The sequence below is a fragment of the Protopterus annectens genome, chromosome 16.part0, assembly GCF_019279795.1.
Source record: "Protopterus annectens isolate FY-2018-M chromosome 16.part0, PAN1.0, whole genome shotgun sequence".
Lineage (NCBI taxonomy): Eukaryota > Metazoa > Chordata > Ceratodontiformes > Protopteridae > Protopterus > Protopterus annectens.
Window position 1 is genome coordinate 787,540,436 of NC_056750.1, and position 25,292 is coordinate 787,565,727.

The window sequence follows — 25,292 nt, forward strand, 5'->3', positions numbered from 1 at the left end:
TATAGATAGTTTTTCTGTCAGATTTTTTTCCTATTTTACCTTTTTAGTGTTAGTGAAGTTAGCGACTAGTTTTCCCACCCCTTTAGTTGCTAAATCCCCTCTTTTTCTCCACCCTTAAGGTGGTTGGGCCTCTGACCCTCCCCCTTAGTAGTACAGTTTTCCCTTAGTTGTTCTGTGTGTGTGTGGAATTCTGTCCCTCTGTTTAGTGGTACTTTCCCTTTTACTGCTTATTGTAATTTTTATTATATATTGGTCTAATTTTTACATTAGTATGTCTAAGGATACTAAGGTATCGGGTTTCAAGAAGTGTGACTCATGCTGTCAGAAGATGTCTCTGACAGACGGTCACACTTCTTGTGTGTATTGTTTGGGCCCTCTGCACCTGCAGGACTCTTGTTCCATCTGCCATGCTTTCAGCCCTAGAGTCCTGCAGGAGTGCAGAAATAAACTCATTCTTAGAGGCTTGTTAAAGCCTGAGGTTCTCCGGTTTAAGACCATGACTGGAAAACCTCCTAAGCCCACCAAATCGTCAGCTCCATGTTGTTGGAACTGAGGCACCTAGACCTCAGTCGGCTCCGACTTTAGTGTCGGAGCCGTCCCCGAGCAGAAAGCGCTACAGGTCTCAGTCTCTCGAGTCGGTTAGATCGGCTCCGAAGTTTCCTCTGTTGTCGGAGCCATAGATCTCATTCCTCTAGGTCTTCCAAGCTTTCGGACCATGACCTCGAGAGGGTAGTCAGCCGGCTTTTGAAGTCGCAGGCACTGGCCCAGTTGCTACATAGCCCATCTCAACAGACAGGGGCTACCCCTACACCCACTCAAGTTCCTCCTCCGACTACTCTGCTGAGTTCGGAGCCGGAGGTAGTCGAGGTGAGTACTGTGGGGTTCATTCGTCTGCTCCGATCCCGTCCTTGGAGGGATCCAGGCGCTGAGACTCCCTGGTCGGCTCCGATGGGGCGAGTGGCATCGAACCCTTGTCCGAGCCCGCTCTCCCTCTCGGAGCCTCAGCGTAGGTGAGTTCGGCCCCGACATCGGCCTCGGAGCCGTCCTTCTTAGTGCCGGGGGGAGCTCTCATCTCCTCAGAATTGGGTCTTTCTTCCCTGCCTGACAGGGGCGCCTTTGAGGTCATGAGGAGCATGCTGGCTCCTATACCGGCGCCACGGTCGGCCTCCTCAGCCCCTCCCTCTACGGTGCCTGCTTCGGCCCCTGCCTACCCTCCCGACCCCAAGCGAGGAGAACCGACACTCCAGGCTGCCCCAGTGGGCCTTTCTTCCTCTTTTGAGGCCTCCTCTGAGCCTTCGGGGAGCCCCCTCGGAAGAGGACATGTAAGAGGAAACATGTTGACTCTCCTGAGTCAATGACATCTGACACAGACCTGGATGATTCGGAAGGGTCCCCAAGGTCCCCCTCTGAGGATGTCTCCTTTTCTGACATCTTAGAGATCCTCAAACAGAGGGGGAACTGGTCTGCCCTTAACTCATCTGAGGACGAGTCGGTGTACCTGGATGCGTTTGGTTCTCGCCCTTCCACCTCCTGGGTGTCCCCGCCTTTCGACCCACTTATGGAGGTGGTGGCTTGGAAGGCGTGGATGACTCCGGATACTATGGAACCAACTCCCCGGAGGCCCACTAAATTTATTACTGACCCGACAGACAAACAGTTTCTCTCTAAGGGTGTCCCCGTGGATGCCATGGTGGTGGCGGCAGCCACTAAGAAGGAGTTGGCTGACCCTTCAGTACCTGTCCATCCTCCTAATAAGGAAGCTAGGACTATGGATAGGTACGGCAAGCGGATGTTTTCTTCAGTGACTTTTGCCATGCGATTGCTGAACTATTTATGCCATTTCACCCGACTTCAGAGAGACCTTCTCAAGGAACTGGGTGAAACATTGCAGGACCCAGCAGCTGTGGGGTCTCAGGAAAAGATCAACTCCCAGCTGGAGACCCTGAACTCTATCGTTAACTCTTCCATGCGGCTCATCTCTTATGCAGCCGATGGAATGAATAGAGCCGCAGGTACGGGTGTTGCTCTAAGGAGACATTCCTGGATGCGGCTCTGTAATTTTGCTGACCCCTTCAAGGTGTCGTTCACTAACACCCCCTTTGATGGTTCTGCTCTTTTTGGACCTCAGTTGAAGGATACCTTAACCAGTTGCGAACAAGAAGGCAAGACTCTGTCTGCTGTGGGAGTCCGTTTCTCCGCCCCTTCTAGACCATATCCTAAGGGTCAGGAGGGCGGGAAAATGTGGTTCCACAAACCTCAAGGAGTTCTGCTGGACGCATGTGGTGAGCTTCCCTCCAGAGGCAGAGGAGGGAACAACAATAGACGCCGCCCTAGGGGCAGGGGGGGGTCCGCAGAATCAGGGTAGCAGAGAATCGTTCTCTGACAAACCCTTTCAGCACCCCTGAGGAGCTGCCCGACTGTCCACCTTCGGAGGCAGTCGAGGGAAGACTTTTGCTGTACCCAAAAGCCTGGCGCTCTCTTACGCAAGACAGATGGGTATGGTCGATCATATCCAAGGGTTACAAAATCCCCTTTATCCACACCCCACATCAACCAAAAGGGCCTCTTCCAGACGCTCCACCCGGTCTGAGAAACCAAGCAGCACTAGAAATTTCAAAGCTGCTTTTAAAAAGAGCCATCCAGTCAGTCCCAGCAGACCAACAAGGGTCCGGAATCTACTCCATATTCTTTTTGGTACCAAAAAAGACAGGGGACTGGAGACCTATTTTGGATCTCAGCAGACTGAACAAATCTGTTCAAAGAACAAAATTACGGATGGTCACGCTACAGTCCATTCTTCCCTTCTTGGGTCAGGACAATTGGATGTGCTCTATAGACCTTCAGGATACGTACTACCAAATCAAAATGAACAGGTGCTACAGGAGGTTTCTCCACTTCCGGCTGGGAGCCAGTCACTATCAATTCAGAGCCCTGCCCTTTGGCCTCACCACAGCCCCCAGGGTGTTTACCAAATGCATGGTAGTGGTTGCGGCTCACCTGAGACGTCGAGGATTCCAGGTGTTTCCATATTTGGACGGCTGGCTCCTTACTGCCACCACCAGGCACCAGTTACTTCAAGCCAGGGATTACGCTGTACAAACGTGCAAAGCGCTAGGCATCTCCATAAATTTCAAAAAGTCTGCCTTGTCGCCTTGTCAGCATATTACCTTCATAGGTGCCGTGTTAAACACGGTGGAGTTGTCAGCAAAACTACCTACACAAAGAGTGTTAGACATTCGCATTCACGTTCAAATCCTACTACAGGAGGACAGAATCCAAGCCAGGCTTGTACTGAAAACGCTGGGTCTAATGGCTGCAACAATCACCTTACTCCCCCTAGCTCGCTTTCATATGCGGATACTACAGTGGATGCTTTTTTCCCAATGGTCCTTTCAGCACCATCCCATGTCGCACAATATTTTCATCACTCGATCATGCAAACGACACCTAGCTTGGTGAATGGTCTCACCTCAGGTGCTTCAAGGCAGACCGGTTGTTCTTCCCCCTCCGGTTGCCACCGTGACAACGGATGCCTTCCTGATCGGGTGGGGGGGGGGCATTTTCAGGGCAGGACAGTCCAGGGCACATGGCAACCGTTCGAGTGCCACTTGCACATCAATGTCTTGGAGATGAGAGCGGTGCTGTTGGCGTTGCAGGCCCTCCAGAACACTCTTCCCACCAGGACGATTGCGATTCAGACAGACAATATGTCCATAGTGTGGTACATCAACAAACAGGGCGGAATCAGGTCCTATCCTCTTTGTCGGGAAGCGCTCAGACTCTGGCAATGGGTGATCTCTTCTCACCGCTTTCTGGTAGCAAAACACATTCCCGGAAAGTCCAGTGTTACAGCAGACAGGCTGAGCAGGGACATTGTCATGCCCTACGAGTGGTCTCTCAACCAACGAGTAGTGGATCAAATATTCAGAAGGTGGGGTCAGCCTTGCTGCGACCTTTTCGCAACCCCGCAAAACAGCAAGTGTCAGGACTTTTTCACCCTCTTTCCTCTTCCGGGCCTCTCTCCCAGAGACGCTGTAGCCCACGATTGGCCCCGGGGTCTCCTTTATGCTTTCCCCCCTTTTCCCCTTAATCACTCAATCCAGAAAGCAACTGCCTTGAGATCCAGGATGATCCTCATTGCCCCTTACTGGCCCCGACAAGTCTGGTTTCCATTCCTGCAACGTCACCTACTGGAGCAGCCCTGGCATCTGGACCCAGTGCCAGACCTTCTGACCCATCAGTCGGGCAGGCTGCACCAATCCCTTTCGTCTCTCAACCTCACAGCTTGGTTGCTCCACTTCCAACCCTAGCCAGGCTTCCCTTAATTTCTCAGTCAGTACATGAGATTATCCTTGCCTCCCACAAGTCTAACACCAGAAGGACGAACGCTAGTAAATGGAAACGTTTCTCTATTTGGGCAAGGAAAAATCAAGTCGACCCCTTCACTGCTCCTGTCCAAACAGTTCTAGATTTTTTAGCGGAACTTTTCCAAAAAGGCTCCTCTTCAGCCACTATCAGAGTCCAGCTGGCGGCTATTGCAAATTTCCACGTTGGCTTGTCAGAATCTAGCATTATGTCCCACAAGCTCTGCAAAGCCTTTCTGAAGGGTACCCTATTACTTAGGCCCCCAGTCAAAGACCCTCCTCCACTGTAGGATCTAAATTTGGTACTGTCATCATTAGTTCTGCCTCCTTTTGAGCCTGCTGCCTCCTGCTTGTTAAAACTGCTCTCCTGGAAAACACTTTTCCTGGTAGCTATTACCTCAGCCAGAAGGGTTTCGGAATTACAAGCACTATCTGTGCGCCCCCCTTATCTTGTTTTTCACAAAGATAGAGAGTGGCTCTTGGGACTAATCCATCCTTTTTACCTAAGGTTCTATCTGAAAAAAATCTCAATCAGACCATTGATCTCCCAGTTTTCTTTCCAAATTACACTGACAGAGCTGAGAGAAGATTACATTGCTTGAACGTTCACTGGCAGCTACGCTTCTATCTGGATAGAACTAAACTAACGAGAAAATCAGAGCAACTCTTCTTATCTTACGCGGAAGGGAAGCAGGGCCTTCCAGTTTCTAAAGGGACCTTGTCCAGATGGTTGACCTCTCTTATCACTTTAATATATCAGTTGGGGCATAAGGAGCTCCCTACCAAACCTAGAGCTCATTCAACTAGAGCATTAGCTTCCTCAGTTGCTTTTCAAGCGAGGTTACCTATGGATTCTATTTGTGCAGCGGCCACATGGGCCTCCCCTCATACCTTTATTTCTCATTACAAACTGGATATTGCCTCCAGAAATCGTGCTGATTTTGGTTCCACTGTACTCAAGAGTCTGTTCCATTGAGCCACCCAGGACTAAGGTGCTAGGGACACTGTCCCATCCAGCAAGAATGAAGGCGAGATTGACAACTTAACATTAAGAAGTTATGTACTCACCATAACGTTCCATGTTAGTTGTCTTCTTCTCGCCTTCTTTCTTGCGTCCCACCCTCCATCCCCCTAGCCTGGGAAGACCTAGAGTATTGGGTGAGACATTCTTTGTCACCGGGATTAACCCTTCACCTAGAGCTCTTGTCCCCTTTTTGGTAGCCCTGGTGAAAGACAGGCTGTGGGGCTCATAGTTGTATAGAGTTCATAGATTTATCCTTTCTTGTGGTGGGACATGTTTTTGTCCATAGTGTTAGCTATCAAACGAGATCTGGGTATATGACGCCTAGCATTATGGGACATAGGTTCGCCTCGAGCCGGTAAAAATAGCTCTCGAGCTTTAGTATTAGGCCGAGTCGGAGCCGAGGTTCGGCTCCAAACCCATCCAGCAAGAAAGAAGGCGAGAAGAAGACAACTAACATGGAACGTTATGGTGAGTACATAACTTCTTATTCCTTCACATTGAGTAGCCAATCTAAGAAATCACGTTAGCCCAACAGGCCCCCCCCCCCCCGCTCGATTGGTCCTGCAGATCCTAGTATCCATTTAAGCAGCTATTCTGTTAGTTCCTGTGGTCAGATTTTTCATGCGGGTTCTCCAGTGGACATTAGCAAAGCAGTGGTCCATCTTCTTTCAGCTGCTGTCCTTTCACATCAAGTTGACTCCCATTTGCAAAGTCACCTCAGTTGGTGGATACAGTCAGACAATCTTATTCTAGGCAGACCATTTCTGAACCCCCCCCATAGTCACTGTGACCACAGACCTCCCAGTTCAGCTGGGGGGGGGGGGCATTACACTGGGAAGATGGTCCAAGGCATGTGGTCCTCTATCGAGACCAGGTTCCATGTCAGTATCCTAGAGATCAGAGCAGTCCTAACATTGCAAATCTTTCAGGACCATCTCCATTTAGGGACTTTTGCAGTGCACACTGACAAACATATCTGTTGTCTGGTACATCAGCAAACGAGGAACCCATTCTTATCCCTTGTGCAGGGAGGCCATGAGGGTGTGGAAGTGAGTGATATCCTCAGACTGCCTTCTAGTTGTAGAGATATCCGGGGGAAAACCAACGATTTAATGGACAGACTCAGCAGATCGCTTCTGGTTCTAAACAAGTGGTCCCTCAGTCAGTCAGTGGCGGACATCATCTTCAAAAATTGGGGTCAGCCTTGCTGCGACCTCGCTGCCTCTCCCCTCAACAACAGATGCAGCTAGTTCTTCAGTCTGATCCGTCCTCCATGGAAATCCCCGGGGGATGCTGTAGTCCACAATTGGCCCTCGGGTCTCCTATATGTTTACCCCCCTCTTACATTCATCATGATGTTTCTTCAAAAGGCAAGCAGGTTGAAGAGCTCAGTCATCCCATTGCCCCCTTCTGGCATAGTCAGGTGTGGTTCCCCTTCCTATGGTCTCATCTGAAATATCCTCCTTGGACATTGGAGCCCAGTCAAGACCTCCTTTCTCATCTGTCAGGGATGCAGCATCCGAATCTTCAAGCCCCCAAATTGACCGCTTGGTTTCTCCACTTCCAACCCTAGTGAGACAGTCCAGGCTTAAATCCCTGGTCCAAAAAATTCTTCTGGACTCTGAAAAGGCTTCTACCAAAAACGTCTACACCAGTAAGCGAAAGAGATTTATTGTTTGGGCCACAAGCTGAAACATTGATCCTTATTCAGCACCAGTTTCCAACATTTTCTTATTCCTTAGTACTCTTTTCTAGGAAGGTGCTAGCTTCTTGACTATCAAACTCCAGATAGCTATGTCCAATTTTCATGCTGCAACTCAGTCCCATTCTCTGTTCACTTTTAGGTTATGCAAATCCTTTGTTAAAGGTGTTTTCTTATTAAGGATCCATCTCCTTGGGACCTCACTCTTGTGTTGCAGGCTTTGACCCAGGGTCCCTTCGAACCAACAGCAAGTTGCGAATGAAGTTTGTCATGGAAGACAGCCCTTTTGGTGGCTATAACTTCTGCTAAGAGGATTTCTGAACTACTAGCCTTATCCTCCAAAACCTCCTTGCATACTTTTTCATAAAGTGTGTGTCATTATGCACCAAGCCTTCCTTTATGCCCAAAGTAGCCACTGAGAACAGTATCAATCAATCAATCCATCCAGTTGCCAGTGTTCTTTCCAAATTTCTCTAACAAAAGAGTATGTTTTCCATCTTCTAGACATTCATAGATAACTTTGTTTTTACCTGCACATGACCTGATCAGCTCTTTGTGGCTTTCTCATCTAATAGACTTGGACAGTGGACAAGTGGTGTCTAACATTACCTTGGCAAAATGGAGATCTGGCTGCATTTCGTACATTTAACCATCCAAGTGATTGGAATTACCTAGACCTCCCAAGGGGCATTCCACTAGAGCTATGGCTACTCCTAAGGCTTTTTATTCTAGAATTTCCATTGATATTTGCACAGCAGTGACACGGTCTAACAAGACCAAGAAAAACAGTGCAGTCAAGCAGGTCTAACACATCACAGCTTTGTATTGCACTACAAGTTGGATATCATATTCAGAAGTAGGGCCTTCTTTGGTTCAGTGGTGCTTCGGTATATTCTTCCATGAGGGCCACTCGGGATCTACATATCTGGGGACTCTGACCCTGTCATGAGGAGGAATGAAGAAGACATCATAAGGTTAAAAGACTGTCATACCATAACTTGGCATCTGTGTTGTCTTCCTCCATTCCTCATCTCTTTCCCACCCAAACTTTCCCCTGCCTTTTTTCTTCTAATGGAACTTGGATTATGATGGGACTTCTCTGTCCCATGTCTGAGCTTTATCTGCAGTTCCTTTGCTGTGTGGGTGTTGGAGTGTATGGAATAGGCAAACTCAGTCCGAGGTACTTGGGTAGGGTCTATATTACATAGTCAAAGTTCCATAACTTCGACTGACATATGTACGAACACACATGTCCGAAGTTACAGAGCTTCGAGTATGCATAAAAACATAAACAAAGGAAAAATAAAATAAAAGGATATATGCAGGGGGACAAGTCCCCCTGCACCCCCACAATCCCCACTTTTCAAATATACCAACTCTGAGGTTGCGCTACAGTGCAGTAAAGGAAATTTTCCACTGCTATTTTTGTCTGCATCCTCCTTTTGTATTTTCTCTGTAATGTCCCCTAGAAAGCATCTCCTTCATTTTCTGTCTCACTCTGCATCACCATTTATATTAGTAAATCGTCCCCCAACCCTCCTGCCTGGAGGGTTGTAATTGTACAGCTATCATTTGCTGATTAATCTACATTAAACAGATTTCTTTGAAACGGCTCAGTATCCTACATGGATTCTCCAGTCTCGATATTGGTTTTCTCCTCTTCATTATTTCCTCCTCTCTCCCTCTGCCTCCTTATTTCTCCAGGGTGCCTCTGTGCCTGGAACAGAAACAGGAAGCGCTCATGCAAAATGGGTCACACACACAATGACGACTAGTAGAGGAAGTTCCCTGATGCCCTGACTAAATTTCCCCTAGTAGTATAAATACCATCTTTGGTCTCCCCTGTGAAGAGACTACTAGCCTAGTGGGACTAACCTGGCCAATAAAGCATAAATAAAATAAAGTAGGTTTACCACATAGCTGGGAAAGGGAGCCTGAGCCCTGGAGTAGTGTGCCTGCTTTGAGTCTGTCCTTTTCCAGGAAAAGAAAAAAAAAAACACTTAGCTTTTTCTGTTTGTTTCAATGGACAGGGAAGACTTGCTTGGAAATTAATATATTTTTTTTTTGCCCACTTTCCCTTCAGAAAAGGGGAGAGATTTTCTTCTCTTTCTGACTCTGATCTTAAGCCAGAAGAGCAGGGAACAGAGGGAGAATGCTGTGCCTCAGGATTCTTCACATCTTAAAGATTCGGATTCTGGGGGAAAGTGCTGCTTCAGATTTCTATCCAGAAACCTTTTTCATTTCAGATAAAGTTTCAGAAAAATAAAAGCTTTTCATGGAATCTGAATGTGATTCATATTGCCCAGCAAATGTATTATAATTTGATACAGGTGCATATTCCAGTCCAACCTGTTTTAGTGGGTGTTTTTTTTTTTTTTTTTTGCTAAATAATTTTAATTTTTTTTGTTTGTAGACAAATTATGATACAGTAAATTTTAAATTACAATTCAAAATAAAAGAAAATGGTTAATAACTATAACAATATGTACAATATTTACAGGTGGTCCAATGAAAAGGATTAACCAATAAGGTTATAAAGAGGAATAATCTCATAGAACTAGTATAACCTTTACTGGCATATATTTACATAAGTTCATCTTAGTTTATGACATTTCAATTTCATGTAGAAGAAATTCTGTCCTTTTGTAATGTGTCTATAAGTATTAAGATTTTTATTCCAAGGATTGTCTGTCCAACGTCTGGGAAAAATTCTTTCTTCTTTGACTTTTATTTCTTTCTGTGCAGAGTGGGTGTTTTTTTGACCGTTTTCTTCCTTACCTATCAACCTCCTGCTCCTAGAAACTCTGACAGGTTATACAAGATACCGCAAACTCTCAAGTATGTTTTCTAACCCCAAAGCAGACCCTGCATTTATTCCCATGTCTGTAACAGATTGCAAATCCCATTCCCTTTGACAAGGAAGGGAAAGTTCTTGACAAACTTGGGGAAAAAGTTTATTTTGTAGAATTTTAAACTGCCAGGCTCAGATGTTAGTTTATTCTTATTTTGAGAACCAGAGGGATAGACACACTCTGCAGGGGAGTTAACTGTGTCACCCTTTGCTTTCTGAAGTGAAAAAAAATCTTTGAATGCATCTCTCGTATCTGCCTTTCATGCAAGTAACATGCCTTAAAGTGATGCTGCTAATACTGTCTGCAGGACTGATGCTTCTTGAGTTGGTCATGAGAACATTTGCGTGCTAACAGTGAGTCTTCCTGAAGATGTTAAAATTGAAATTTTAAATTCTGACAAGCACAACAAAGTTCTGTTTGACCCTTCTTCAGCTGAGGTGCTCAAGAGATTTGATAGGGGAAAATATATTCAAGCGATGAACCAATCTTCCAACCTTCCCTATTTTAAGTTAAATAATTTTCCTTCCACCTCTCCTCTTTTTTTCAAAAAGCAGTTCAGGCAGCAAGGTGGTAAACAGGATGTTAAATAACAATAATGAAAGGAAGAACTTCTGAAAGTCAAGGACTGCCCAAAAAGTAAGGGTGACTATTTGCCTTTTGAGGCCTCTCTACCCCCCCCCCCCCTTAGCATTCCCTCTTTATCCGAGTCGATGACTGCCTTTGCGGCACCAGATTATTTTAAATGTGTTCTGCTAGTCCTTCAATTTAGATGCTTAGGAGCTGGTGTGGGTTGCTGTGTCCAAAGAGGTGAAGGTGCAAGGTCTGTGGAACAAACAAGAACAACAAAAAACAACAGATGCTTGAGTTTATGGCAGTTACAAATGCTTTCATTTCTGGTATCCAGGACCTCTGCAAGTTTTCAATCACACTGATGTGGTACATCAACAAATAGGGGGATTCCAAATGTTAACCGCTTTGTGGACTTTGTGATAGCCTGGGAGGTAGTAACTGATCTTAGTTTGACTCTACAGGCTTTATACATTCCATCACAGCAAAATATTTTAACAGACAAGCTAAGAACCAATGGAAGTTCTGAATGTTATTGTTACGTAGTAAAACTGAAATGCAACTCTGTGGAATGATACCTAGGATGCTTCAATTTTCTGTTTTTTATATACTTATTTTTGTATTTTGTATGTGATATTTCACATTTGCTGCTGTTTTTAAACTGCATTGTATTATTTTTTGATATCTTGTAAGATTTGTTAACTGTGAATCTTTTCTTCCCGGGCGTGTACTGAGAGTCTCATTGAACCAGAAGGACTTTATCGGTAAACAAATTCTAATAAATACATTTATCTTAATAGACAGCCTTGCTAGGCAGTAGGCCTTGTCTGTAAAATGTTTTTTGCTTTTAGTAATTTCTTCTTGGATTTTTTATGCTCTTTGTTATGAGGATGGAAAGTTAAGAAATGCAAATGTCTGCCCTTTTGAATGTTTAAAATGGAATTTATTGTTTGTCTGTTTCCAACAGCATTTTACACTAGCAAGTATGGCTATAAAATGTGTCTTCGTATTTACCTGAACGGTGATGGAACAGGGCGTGGAACTCATCTCTCTCTCTTTTTCGTAGTAATGAAAGGACCGAGTGATGCATTACTGAAATGGCCATTTAATCAAAAGGTAGGTGCTTCTCACAGACAGTTCTGTTGTACTTTAGTTCCAAATGTACATCATTTGACAGACTGGACATTTCCCCTCAAGATAAATGACAGGCCAGTGAAAGTATGCATGCATGGAAATGCAGCAAATAAAGCCAAATGTTACCTTCTGTTTCAGTATCTCTTAGGAAGTAGGCTTGGAGTGAAATGTTTGTGAAGAGCTGTACGATTGTGAATTGTGCCACAAACATCAAGCAGTGGTCCATATAAATAAGTTATCAGGGTGGGAGAACAAAGTGTCAGCAGTTTCCTTTTGTCTGTACTGAAACTTGTAGTTTATAAGAGATGCTGAAAAAGGTCTGTAACTCCTAGGGAAAAAGTACTCACAGGCTGTGTCACAGAGGTCAACTGTATTTCAGTAAGATGGAGTTTAGGAGTGTTGAGATTGACTTTTGAATGCACTGTCTAGCTCATTGCAGCATATAAGAATGTCATTAATAAAGTTGGCATTAAGCCTGAAAGTTGCAGTGGAAGTGAGATTTGATGTTTTAAAAAAAAATAGTATTGTACTGTCAATAAATTCAGAATGTTTCTCTCATCTGTAAGCAGCCAAATGGAAAATTGTTTTGTTGCATTGTTAATACTCCAGTGCTGTGAATAAAACAATGTAGAGAGCAGTGTGTGCTATTGTATTGCCAGTAGTTGCATTGTGACAATTAAGTCTTAATGCTGGGAAACTAGTGAAACTGGGGATTTGCTGCCATTCTCAGAGAAAGCTTTCCACTGAGACAATGTGCAGTCTGGCCAAAACAGACAAATTTACAGCTTATGGACATGTAACTGTGGCATCACCTGACCATGGTTTTCTGCCTCCACTGGCGTCAGCAGCCCATCTTTTCATTCACCCCAGTGTGTCTGACTACTTTCATTTATCTGCAGATCTCCCAGTCATCCCTGTTGCCATTTATTACAATGATTTATCTTTCCCTTCTGCTCTTCCCAGTTCTGTATTGTAAATCAGCTCCTGTATACCCCTCTCACCTTTCACCAGAGTCCAGATTTCCACTTTCCTAGCTTTCACTCTGCACTTTGCTCTTTTTACTGTTGAACTTCCTGCAACATTTCGTATTACTTGTACTAAAGTATCCACTCTTTTTGAGCCTTTCTCTCATTTCTCTGGCCGTAAATCTGCCATCTACCCATATACCCTTGTCTTCCCACCCTTTCTTCTCTCCTACATCTCAAACCCTTTTTGTAAGTACTGTATAGACTATCCTAATTTAAATTTTGTGAATTTTTGCATGTTGATGTTTTTTTTGCATCCATGCAGCGTTTTACTTGTATACAGCTTGAAATTTACACATATTTAATAGGTGCAGTAAGAAAATAAAACCCAAGTTCAGCATAGTAAAAATGACTGCCGTCTTCCTTTCAACATCTCTACAATGGTAGCTTAAAAAATGTAAGTGCCTTTTCTGGCAATAGTTGCAATTTTGTTTTTCTTATCTGTACAGTTCCCTAAGAATTTTTACATTTAATAGTGTTTTTGTTGTACAGAGCGTTTCTTCCGTGATTATCAGATGGAAAAAAAATCTTTTTTTTTTTTTTTTAGCAAGGCATATACATTTCTGCCCAACCCATAAAATGAAAAGTCCTTGTTTGTTACAGCAGAGATCTTTTAAAGTGGTCATTATTCTGTATCTTATTTTACAGTCACATAACCAGTGTATATTTCCGCTGTTTGACTTTGGCTGTTAGGATTTCCTCCTCTTCTTTCCCCTTGCAAAGTACTGTTTTCTGTCTTGTTCCCATGCCCAGGTTGGTGAAAACCTGATGCCATACATCATGGTGTTAGGCGTGTGATTGAGAAGCACACCTTTCTCCTCTACCACAAGTATTTTTTCTGCTGAGTACACAACTTGAATCTTGAGTTTCAGTCACAAAAAAGTTGTTGCTTTTGATGTCAGAAAAACTCAGACGTTTAAACTGCTTCTGTGGAGGCCATATCACAAGGCAGAGTCCACAGTGGCAGTACCTGTCTTTCTTATGTGAAGAATGTGAAATGAAGCATTGCTGTTTGTGCCAACACGTCAGCAGGAAAACACAGCGATAAAGAAAAATTGACTTCTGCCCAGCCCCCCTTAATACTAAACCAATATTTCCTACTTATTTTGTTTTTTTCTGCAGCCTGATTTCACTGCATCTAAATCTTAATCTCACATCTCTTAATATTACTACACCCCTCCTGTGTTTCTAATCTGCTTTTACCACAGATCTACATGCATAAGTAGTCAGAAGATTAATTTCTGCTTTAGTTCCCACAGAGTTACTAGCTAGGCATCTGCTGTGTCTTTAATTTCTGCCTCACCTTCTCATTCTGCTCTGTGGCACAAAATAATCAAGCCATGACTGTGACCCAAAAGATTCGGGACTAAGTAGCAACTCGGGTGCTGGAGAAAACTAATGAGGGTTAGTGTCTTGTACTAACTGTCCCATCTGGGAGGGGGGGAGTTTGGTTTACTGCTGTACTGTCATCGAGTGGAGGCTGGGTGTAGTGTGAATATACCCGCAACAACTGGGCCATGAGGGAGCTGAACATCAAGCAGCATCTGCTGTAGCTAGTCAGGAATGTGTGGTAGCATTCAGCATGCATATCTGAGAGGACAGTGTTATGGGCCAAATCATTTAGCTGCTCTGCAGGACTGGGGCTTAGGGTTTAAAAAAAGAAAACATTTCTGACTGCATGGATGATTACTACCTATGCTTAGCTTGCACCCGAAGTGGGCATATCAGATTGTGAGAGGGCTGATGGTTGACAGGCAGTAGGATTAGAGAGAGTATTACAGAAGCTCACCTCTTGCTGAATCACAGTACATTAAAATACTTTGTAGTTTACCTAAACTAATATGCTAGTAAACCTACTAACATGCGCCTTTAGCTCATTCTAAGAAATCTTTACTTGTGCCCCATCTCCTAAGTGATAGAAACACTGACTTAAACTAGACCTTACTGCTACACCACAGCCTACCACTTAATCCTGATTGTCCTTCCAAAACAGCTAATCGTGCCTAATCTTAACTGCAAAGCTATTTGTAATAAACCTGTCACATTAGAAGCCTACATCAGCCTGTGCAAGCCAAACATTATTTCCGTAGAAAAAAATTCAGACATATGTTTGACTATTTTTATGCGTTGTATTCTTGCTAATGATTTGACGATCCAAGTAGTAAAATGGGGTGCACTTAATCTGTTCATGCAGAGGATTAAGGCTCTGAGCTGTTAGACTTGCTTCCTATAGTCAAGGGTACAGGGTTTGATTCTGTTCATCTCCATTTGTCTACTTTGTAACTCTGAACAATTCATTTAACCAAACAGTGCTCTTGGGTCACCCCTGAAAAATGCTCTTTGTTCAGTAGACTTACCCAATTAACAAACAGATGAAATAAAATCTTAATGGCACCCCATGCTTGCTTGCTTTATGACAGAAGTTCAAGACATGATCGATCAATCAGCAGGTGGAATTGTAGTCACTATGTATTGAACTTTCAGTGCTTGCTGAATCACTGTAACTCACCTTTTCACTCTTGCTGCATTTTTACAAGTGGACAAACCCTCCAGGCACACACCACACTCCTGTTACTTAAGTACATCAAATCTGTTGTCAGATTCCAGAGAAAAGTCAACTTTCCAAGCTGGTACAGTCTTGTATAAAAACAAAAATTGTAAATTTCTGATTGCAGTTTAGAGTGTTGATCACAACTGACCTGTGGTTAAGCCTAGAATCCCTAATTGTCTTCTTGACTGTTACACAAACTGATTAAAACTAGGTAATATGTAAAGCTGCACTGAATGCTTCATTAGTTTGTATGACGCCTTAATCTGTTAATCTCCACTCATAAATTTCTGCCATCTTCATGGCTCTCTTTTTACTTGGATCACCCATAAGCATGAAATTTCTTTTTAACTAAGTTTGCATTAGATTGGCCCCACTTATCCCAAATACGAGCACCTACTCAACCAGTTCATCCTTTTCCTACTGACCTGCTTATCCTACTTCACACTCCCACATGATTCACGTTTAGACATGGCTCCCACCCAGGTGTCTCGTCGCAGTTGTCCTGCAGTGAAAGTGATCTGACCACTCCTTTCATCTGCTATGTGCTTAGAGTCCTGAAGTTATGCCTCTAATTGTTTGGCTTTCATCTGTTTCAACCTGTGTGAGCACTTTCGTTTGACCATTTTATCTCCTTGATTGCTGTCCCATATGCTTCTCTATGAATCCCATCAAGCAGTTCTTCTACTCTTTCCTGCTTCCTATCAAGGAATCACTTTTTCCAGTAAGGGTAGCTCACCCACTTAGGACTTTCCCTCTATTGTGCATGTTATTTTTTTGTTTGTTTTTTAAAGCCTGGGTCACTCATCACCCTGTATTTTTTACATTAATCTAGCTTGCCTTCTAGAATTTTTTGAACAGTCATCAAAACTGGTATATTTAAAAAAAAACAGTGGTGCAGAGGCATGGCATCCATCTGCACCACTGGTGACCTGAGTTTATGAACACAGATGGTTAGTAGGAGGTGGCCAAGGTGGGCATTAGGACAAAGCAGCCAGTGGCTAGCTTTCTTCCCTTTGAGCCGAGGGTACAAGAGGAAACCAATTGTGTACCTTTGGTGGAAACCAGGAGTGTAGCAGGAAGCCTGCTAAAGAGGGGAACAGCTTTGGTGGGATATGATTGCATATGATGCTTCCCACAGATTGGGGACCTTGACTTGGCCACAGCACAGATGAAGACTGACATGGTGTACAGCACCTCATCAGATTCTCTCATTGCCAGAGCACCGCATGTGTGTACCATGTGATTGTCTTCTGCAGGTGTCCGGAAGTCCACCAGATGAAGGGGTTCCATCAAGGAGTAACCTGAAAAGGAGCTGTTGGGGGATCTGGGCTCAGTCAACCTGGCAAATGAGGGAATAGCCTGGAAGGCTAATCAGGGTTAGGGGTGAGAGGTACAAAAAAATGTTAAATCTGCATGTTGACATTCCGGACAACAGGCAGGCATTACTGATCTACTTCATACTCTCCTGAAAATTAGTTGAGAGACTGCTGAGGCAAAACAATCATACCAACTCTTGTCCTGTTTTAAACTCTCAGGAACTTTCTTTCCTCTTTCAATGCTGCCTAAATGTGTACATTACCCTTCTCATCTCTTATTACTGCTTTTCACCCTGACTGTTATTGTGTACATCACACCAGCCCATATCTTATGTTTCACTCCAACAGCTATCTTAAAATCATTGTAAACAGAAGTAACTATAATGTCAAGAGTTTTTTTTTTTTTTTTTTTTAATAAAAATAAAACTGACAGTTTCTTGACCCATCCTCTTTACTTTTATTGGCAGATTATCTATAGCCACATATATTATCCCTGATGAATGGAAAACTGCTGCTACTAATTCCACTCCTCCTTACCTTTTTGTCACTGTATTGTCACTATCTGCAAAACAATTGTGTGTAAACAACAAATGTCATTTACACAAAATAGTAATATCCTTTTTATCTCAACAACACAGCTTCTGACCTCTAATGCTTCCCCTGTGAACAGCTAGCATGTGGTCATCATCAAAATGTTAGTGACAGCTGATCAAAAAAATAGTGATGTCCTGTCTCGCCTTCATTCTATACTGGTCGGTTTCGGAACCGATCCTTGGTTCTGACTTGGCCTTGTGCAAAAGCGCGAGGTCTTCCACTAGCTTGTTGCTGAAAACCCTGTCCCATCATGCCTTAGGAAGCTCCCCAGATCTTGTTTGCCACTAAAACAAGATCGAGTGCTTCATACTGACTCTGGCTAAGTGAAACTGATTCGATTTGTTATTACTGTTATTTCTGTCGCTTTTAGAGTAGTTTGTTTATATAGTTAGTTAACTTTGTAGCAGTTTGGGTGTGTTCACTGCTGCTGTTTTTTGCTGTTGGCTGTCGTTTATCCTCAAGGCCTTTTTTCATACCCTATCCCAGCTTAAACCCATTTTTAGTTAGAAGGCTTTTTATTTCTTGTCAAGCTCATTTTTTATTAGAGGAGTTAGTTTTGAGTTAGTTTTTTTATTTAGATCGGGCTAGCTCATTTAAGTTAGAGGGCTGCTTGCCCCATTTAAATTAGAGGGCTTTTCCCTTAGAGTGTGTGTTTTTAAAAAAAAAAAAAATATATATATATATATATATATATATATATATATATATATATATAGCATGCGTTTAAATATATATGTTTATTTTATTTTGCATTTGTTAACCGGGAGTGTCTGACTGGGCCAAACGGCCTTTTTCAGCAGAGGCCCGGGGAGAAGGGCTCCACACAGAAAGACAATAACAGGTACATTTAGGTGTTTAGACAGCATCACAGTACATACCGATTTACAATAGACATATTTTTACAGTAGTATGAATACAGCACATTACAGGGGAATAAAAAATATATATTCATTAATAATAAGTATAATTAATAAATGTCATGGTATTCAGTTGTGTTTTGAAGCACACACAATACAATACGTACATAGTACATTTGATTATTTTTGCAGTAGTATGAAGACAGCCCAGTAGAGGTAAATAAACCTTCATTAATATAAATCATTACGTAGTTTCATGGTAACCACTTGTAATTAGAACAATGGTAGTTACTAGCAAATGTTTTGGTTTAAAAGTAGTTGTTTAACTTGATTGAGTCAGTATATGTGGTGAGAGTGAGAATTTAGTAAAGTAAGATGGGTATGGTATTCGTGTCTTGTCTGATTGCTCTAGCCTGGGGAGCAGGCTATATTCTTATATAGTTGTTGCAGTGTTGGATTTTTTTTTGTGCCTCCTTTTTCTGTCAGCTTATTGTTGTACACTGTAATCATGTCTAAACAGTCCAAGGATATTAAACCCTTGAGTTTTAAAAAATGTACAAGTGCAGCCAGAAAATGTCTGTAACTGACGTTCATACAGTATGCGTGTACTGCCTTGGAGCAGTATACCTTCAAGAATCCTGTACCATTTCCCATTCTTTTAGCCACAGGGTTCTTGAAATGAAGAACAAGTTAATCTTTAGGGGATTACTGAAGGACCCCCTTTTCAGAAGCTATAGGAGAAGGTCAGTGTCCTTCTAAATCTAGCCTTTCCCATACATCAAAATCTGAAAAATTATCAAAAAGGTCTTCTTCATCAGAGGTTCAGTCTGAGCTAACAATTACCAAAACTTTCTTCGTCAAACCCGAAGATTGTTGGCCCAGAAAAGTCTGAACAGAGACCTATTCCAGGATCTTTGGGCCCAACTACTGCTGTGATGTCCTCTGTTCCATCTAAACTCGAGGATTCTAGGAGCAGATGCTGTTCAGTCAGGTCCGGAGAGAAGAGTCTGATCGAACATTTGTCTGATCCAAACTTGCCTCTTGTGGCTTCAGCGGGGGTGAGCTCAGCTCCTACATCGGCCTCAGAGCCAACCCCCTTGGTTCCGGGGATACCTTCTGGTACTTTGGAGCCGGGCGCTTCCTTTGATCAGGGTCAGGGGGCCTTCAAGGTGATGAGGAGAGTGCTGTCTCCACAGACAGCTCCACTCTCAGGTCTAGACATTCTTCCCCCAAAGGCCCGGTGTCTGTCTCTGCACGACTGCATCCACAGAGATGCAAAGACCTTAAGTTTCAGGATGCCCCATTGGGTGAAACCCTCTTCTGAAATTTTTCCAGAATACCCTTCTGAAGAGGTCCCTCATAAGAGACTATGTAAGAGGAAGCATTTAGACTCCCCGAAGGAGTCCATCACATCCAATACAGACCTTGATGAGTCAGAAGGGTCCCCCACGGTTGCCCTGTGAGGATGTGTCCTTTGCAGACATCCTGGAAATTCTTAAGTAGAGAGGTGGCTGGAAGGCCCATCAGCCCTTCTTAAGAGGAGTCTGTATACCTGAAGGCTTTTGGGTGTCTCTCTTCCGGCAATTTGGTGTCTCTGCCTTTCAACGAACTAATGGATCTAGTTTGTTAAAAGGCATGGGAGTCTCCAGACTTGGTGGTGCTTGTTCCTTGGAGGCCAATAAGTTTGTTACATCCCCTACTGATAAAAACTTTCTTACAAAGGGCGTCCCAGTAGATGCTATGGTGTTGGTGGTGGCCACCAAAAAGGAATTGTCAAATGTCTTCTGCTCATCCTCCGAGCAAAATGTCTCGTACAGTGGACAGATACAGAAAGCGCACCTTTTCTTCAGCGACCTTTGCGCTCAGATTGCATTACATGTTAAGCACCCTGGAGAATATTAGGGTCCAACATAACACTGTCATACTGGCGACTTCAACTACCCCTCCATTAACTGGGAAAACTACTCGTGTACCATTACACTTGCCCAACGTTTCCTGGAATTCCTTAATTCCAGTGCCCCGGTCCAGCTCGTTCTGATCCCCCACTAGAGGTAGCAACATCCTGGTTATTACTGACATGGGCAACCGTTGCTCTACACCAATAGTCAACTCCTCCCTGGCTAGATCCAACCACAAACTAATCACTTTGGAAATCCGCATCCCCCCCCCCCCCCCCCCGGTAACTACTATGAAAAACTTCTCCAAATCTAACTTTGGGCTCCTAAAAACAGAGGTGGCTAATTTCATGGCACCCATGCAAATGGAGATCAGTTGCATGACCACCAAATCATACACCAATGCACTGTACGAACACGTGTACAAATGCATGGATCTCAGCATACCCAACAGAACCAAGACGCTGTCCTCCAAAAAAAAGAAAGCGAATCTGGTGGTCCCCTGCCATAAACAAACTCTACAACCAGAAGGAGGAAACTGATGTGGAATAAGGTGAAGTCCCAAAACTGGAAAGACTCCCTTATCAGCCTCAACAAAAAGTAGAGATCCCTCATCAAATCCTCTAAAGCTAGCTATGAAAACAGAATTGCAGCAGATAGTAAAGAAAACCACAAGGCCTTCTATAGTTATGTTAAGAATCTCCATGGCAATACCCAGATTTGCTCTGAGCTACTGCACAATGACACCTCCCATACTGAGCCAACAGATATTGCCAATATACTGGCCGACAGATTCCGTGCCAACTTTACCCCTCCCTTACCAAGGGACCAGTCACAATACTAGTAGATTGCCAGGCACCCAGTATTACTGCTGCCCAGGTTAAAACAGTACTGTCCAAGGCCAAGAATACAGCTTCTGTGGGACCTGACAATATCCCTTTCTGTGTTCTACAGAGTAAACTGGCACCTTACCTGTGTGCCCTGTTCAATCACAGCTTCACCTCAGGCTTTGTCCCTACCACATGGCGCACTGCTACAGTCATCCCTCTCCACAAACGAGAAGTGACTACAGACCCTAGGAACTATCGCCTCATTAGCCTGATGAGTCTGATATGCAAAGCTGTGGAACGCATCATCATGGACCTAATAAACAAGGATATAGGGAATCTCCAAACTCTGGATCCCACGCAGTTTGGTTTTGTGAAGGGTAGATATCATGCCTGCTCAACTTGGTCGACTTCTTTGAGTCAATCACCAGAGCTGTGGATGAAGGCAAGGTGGTTCATACAGCCTTCCTTGATCTGGCCAAGGCCGTTGATACCATTCCCTACTCAGGAATCCTAGAAAAACTCACTAAGCTAGGCATCAACCCCTATATCACTAGGTGGGTTGCAAGCTGGCTCACAGGTAGAACCCACAGTGTGAAAGTAGCTGACTCCAAATCAGACTGCCGACCAGTCATGAGTTGAGTCCCACAGGGTTCAGTCTTGAGTCCTCTCCTGTTTGGTATCTACTTTTCTGAAGTCAAGGCCAACACAAAGAGACTCTGGCTGACAAAGTTCGCAAACGACTGCAAGTTGGGAGCCAACTCCCCTAGTGATGTTGACATCCTACAGAAAGGCCTCACCGAGACCAACAACTGGTGTCAGAACCATGGCCTTGAGCTCGGTGCCAAAAAATGTCATCTCATTTGGGAAAAACACGGTTATCATGAATTACCACATCGATGGTAGTCCACTGAACACAGAAGGTGTTATAAGAGATTTGGAAACACAGGTTGACAGCAACCTCTCTTTTGACCACCACATTGCCCCTGTGGTCAGAAAGTCCTATGTGGCACATCTCATTACTAAGGGTTTTGCATCCAGGAAGAAAGAGGTCATTGTCTCCCTCTACTCTTCCCTCATTAGGCCACTCATTGAGTACAATGCTTCATTTGGCATGTACCTCACTAAACACCTACAACAACTGAGAGGCCGCAAAAGTACCTCACAAAGAGGATCCTAGGCCTTAAACACTTGTCCTATATGGGCAGACTCAAAAAAAGCTCCCAACTATTCTCTCTCTTTTATTGTTTACTTAGAGGCGATCTCTGCTTGACTTACAAAGCCATTTCTGACCCAGCTCTGTTAGAAATGCTACATCTAAAGTAATCCCAATCCGTCCACACCACACCTCAACCTCATTACCACAATGCTGGAGGGACAGGTTCATAACCCAGAGGCAGCCCATGCTATGGAATAGACTTCCCATACATGTCAAGCAGAGCACCTAACTGATGAGTGGATGAGAAATAGAAAATTCACCATAGGAATTGCTCCAATGGCTTTACTCGACAGAGGCACCAGGAACTAAGGTCGGGTGGCACGATGCCAGGGTAATCTTATGGGCTAGGCTTGTAAAGGCCCCAGGGCCATTAGCTTAGTGCACACCTATGAACCTAATTATCTTACCCATTTTACCAGACTTCAGCGAAATGATTCGAAGGAGCTAGGAGATGCTCTCCAGGGTTCAGTATCTGAGAGGGTAGCAGAAAGTTTTTTCCCACCTGTCCACCATGAATTCAGTGGTAAACTTCTCCATGTGACCCATTTCTTATGCAGCGGATGGAGTGAGTAGAGCAGCAGGTTCAAGAATTTCCCTAAGTAGACATTCCTGGATGAGCCTATGCAACAAAAGTCAGACACACTAATCAGGTATAAACAAGAAGGAAAAATACTGCTGTAGGAGTCTGTTTTTCCCTACCTTCTAGACCTTATCCAAAAGGTCATAAGGGAGGAAAAATGTGGTTCCGAAAATCCCAGAGACCATTTCAGGACACACGTGGTGATACTTCCCCCAGGGGCAGAGGGCGAAACAGCAGTGGAAGACGCCGGCCACGTGGCAGTGGGACTCTGCAAAATCAGGGCAACAGGGAATCTATCTTTGGCAAGCCCTTTCAGCGCTCCTGAAAGGAGGACCTGTCTGTTCATCTCTGGAGATGGTCAGGGGTTGCTTATCTTTGTACCCAGAAGCCTGGCAAAGAATAACAAAAGACAAGTGGGTACAAAGCATTGTATCCAGAGGGTACTCCATACCATTTTCTTCCCCTGTCCAAAACATAAACATCCTGGACATTCCACCCAGTAAAAAGGAGCAAGCAACTCTAGAAATACAAAAGTTGCTAGAAAAAAAGTCATCCAAACAGTCCCCACAGACCAACTAGAATGCGGAACTTACTCAAGGTTCTTTTTAGTTTCAAGGAAAACAGGGGACTGGAGACTCATCTTGGATGTCAGCAGATTAAACAAATCTATAAAAAAATCAAAGTTTTGGATGGTAACACTGCAGTCTATACTCTCTTTTCTGGGACAAGATGATTGGATGTGCTCAATAGATCTCGAGGATGTGTACTACATATAAAAATAGACAGGCGATCCAGGAGTCATTTGCACTTTCTGCTGGGAGCCAGTCACTGCCAGTTTCGAGGTCTGCCCTTTGGTCTCACCACAGCCCCCAGAGTGTTCACCAAATGCATGGCAGTAGTCACGGCTCACTTGAGGCGCCTAGGATTCAGTACATTTCCGTACCTAGACAGCTGGCTCCTAAGCGCCACCCCCTGGCATCTACTAACAAAAGCAAGAGACATCATACAACTCTGCTCTCTCCTAGGGATCACAATAAATTATGAAAACTATGCCCCATTTGCCATCTCAACATATCGTTTTTATAGGAGCAGATTTAGACCCTACAAAAATTATGGCAAAGCTTCCTCCAGAAAGAGTTCAAGTCCTACAGCATCAGGTCATAAACCTACTTTTCAAGAAAAGAGTTCAAGCAAGAACATTTCCCAAAGTATTGAGGACCATGGCAGCAGCAATAAACTTGATTCCATTAGCGTGGCTGCATATGAAAATTCTGCAGTGGCTGCTGTTCTCTGTGGTCCATGCAGGAGCTACCAATGTCCCACCAAATTATGGTTAACAGAATCATACAAGAAAGACCTTCGTTGGTGGCTCCACTTTGTTTGTGACCTTAAGTCAACCCTTTGCACTATTCCATCCGGTAGCCACAGTGACCATGGACGCTTCCCAGATAGGGTGGGGGGGATATTATCTGGGAAGGACAGTTCAAGGCACTTGGCTGGATCACGAGGCCCATTTGCACATCAGTGTCCTAGAGACGAGAGCGGTGCTTCTAGTGTTGCAAGCATTCCAAGACTCTCTTCCATTAGAAACTATTGTATTAGTCAGACATGTCTGTTGTGTGGTACACAAAGAGGAACCAAGTCTTACCCCCTTTGTCGAGAGGCTCTGAGAGTATGGCAGTGAGTGACCTCCTCCAAACGCATTCTGATAGTAACGCACATCCTGGGGAAATCCAGCGTGAGAGCGGACAAACTCAGCAGAGTGATTCTGATGCCGCACTAGTGGTCCCTAAAACAAGAGATAGCAGACATGATTTTCCGCAAATGGGACCAGCTTTGTTGCAACCTTTTTGCCATGTCCATGAATGGCAAATGCAGCAGCTATCTTGCTCTAATACCCCCTTCCGGGTGAAACGCCAAGGGATGTTACTTGTACACGATTGGCCCTCTGGTCTCCTCTACGCCTTCCCTCCCTTTCCGTTGATACCCAAAGTTCTTCAGAAAGCCAGCTCCTTGGGGCGGACTATAATACTTGCGTCCCCTTACTGGCCTTGTCAGATGTGGTTCTCCTTCCTTTGGCCTTATCTCCAGGAGGAGCCGTGGATTCTGGACCCAGTTCCAGACCTTTTGACTCATGCATCAGAATGTTCCACCCATCCCTTCAAGCCCTCAAGTTGACAGCTTGGCTGCTCCGATTCCAAATATAGCCAGGCTGTCTGACCTATCCCCATCAGTGAAACATATCTTGATTTCATTTCATCTCACAAGGCTTCAACAAGGAAATTATACATCAGTAAATGGAAGAGATTTTCCTCTTGGGCCTTGATTAATCACATTGACCCTTTCTCTGCCCCTATATCTTCCATACTAGAATTTTTGGCCAAGTTATTTAATGAAGGCGCAGCTACAGCTACTGTTAGAGTTCAATTAGCAGTGATACCAAACTTCATATAGGTGAATCGGGGCCGAATGTGATCTCACAGACTTTGCAAAGCATTTCTGAGGGGTACTATTCTCTTAAGACCACCCATTAAGGCCCCTCTATCACCATGAGACCTGAATTTTGTCTTATCCCGTTTGATTCTTCCCCCTTTTGAGCTTGCATCATCCTGTGAACTGAAAGTTTTTAACTTGGATGACAAGTCTTTTAATAACTATCACTTCTAGAAGAATTTGAGTTACAAGCATTGTCTATAAACCCCCACTATATGCTTTTCCACAAGGACAGAGCGTCTCTATGAACAAACCTGTCCTTTCTACCTAAAGTATGTTCAGAATCTAACTT

At 44.0% G+C, this 25,292-nt stretch overlaps 1 protein-coding gene across 1 annotated transcript in view; it reads left to right on the top strand.

Annotated features, from left to right (window-relative positions):
- TRAF2 (TNF receptor associated factor 2) overlaps nucleotides 1-25,292 on the top strand; it is a 1,028,101-nt gene that overhangs the window by 962,788 nt on the left and 40,021 nt on the right. The window contains exon 10 of the mRNA XM_044058477.1: nucleotides 11,477-11,625. Within this exon, the coding sequence (XP_043914412.1) occupies nucleotides 11,477-11,625 (149 nt within the window). The remainder of the gene's footprint in view (nucleotides 1-11,476; nucleotides 11,626-25,292) is intronic.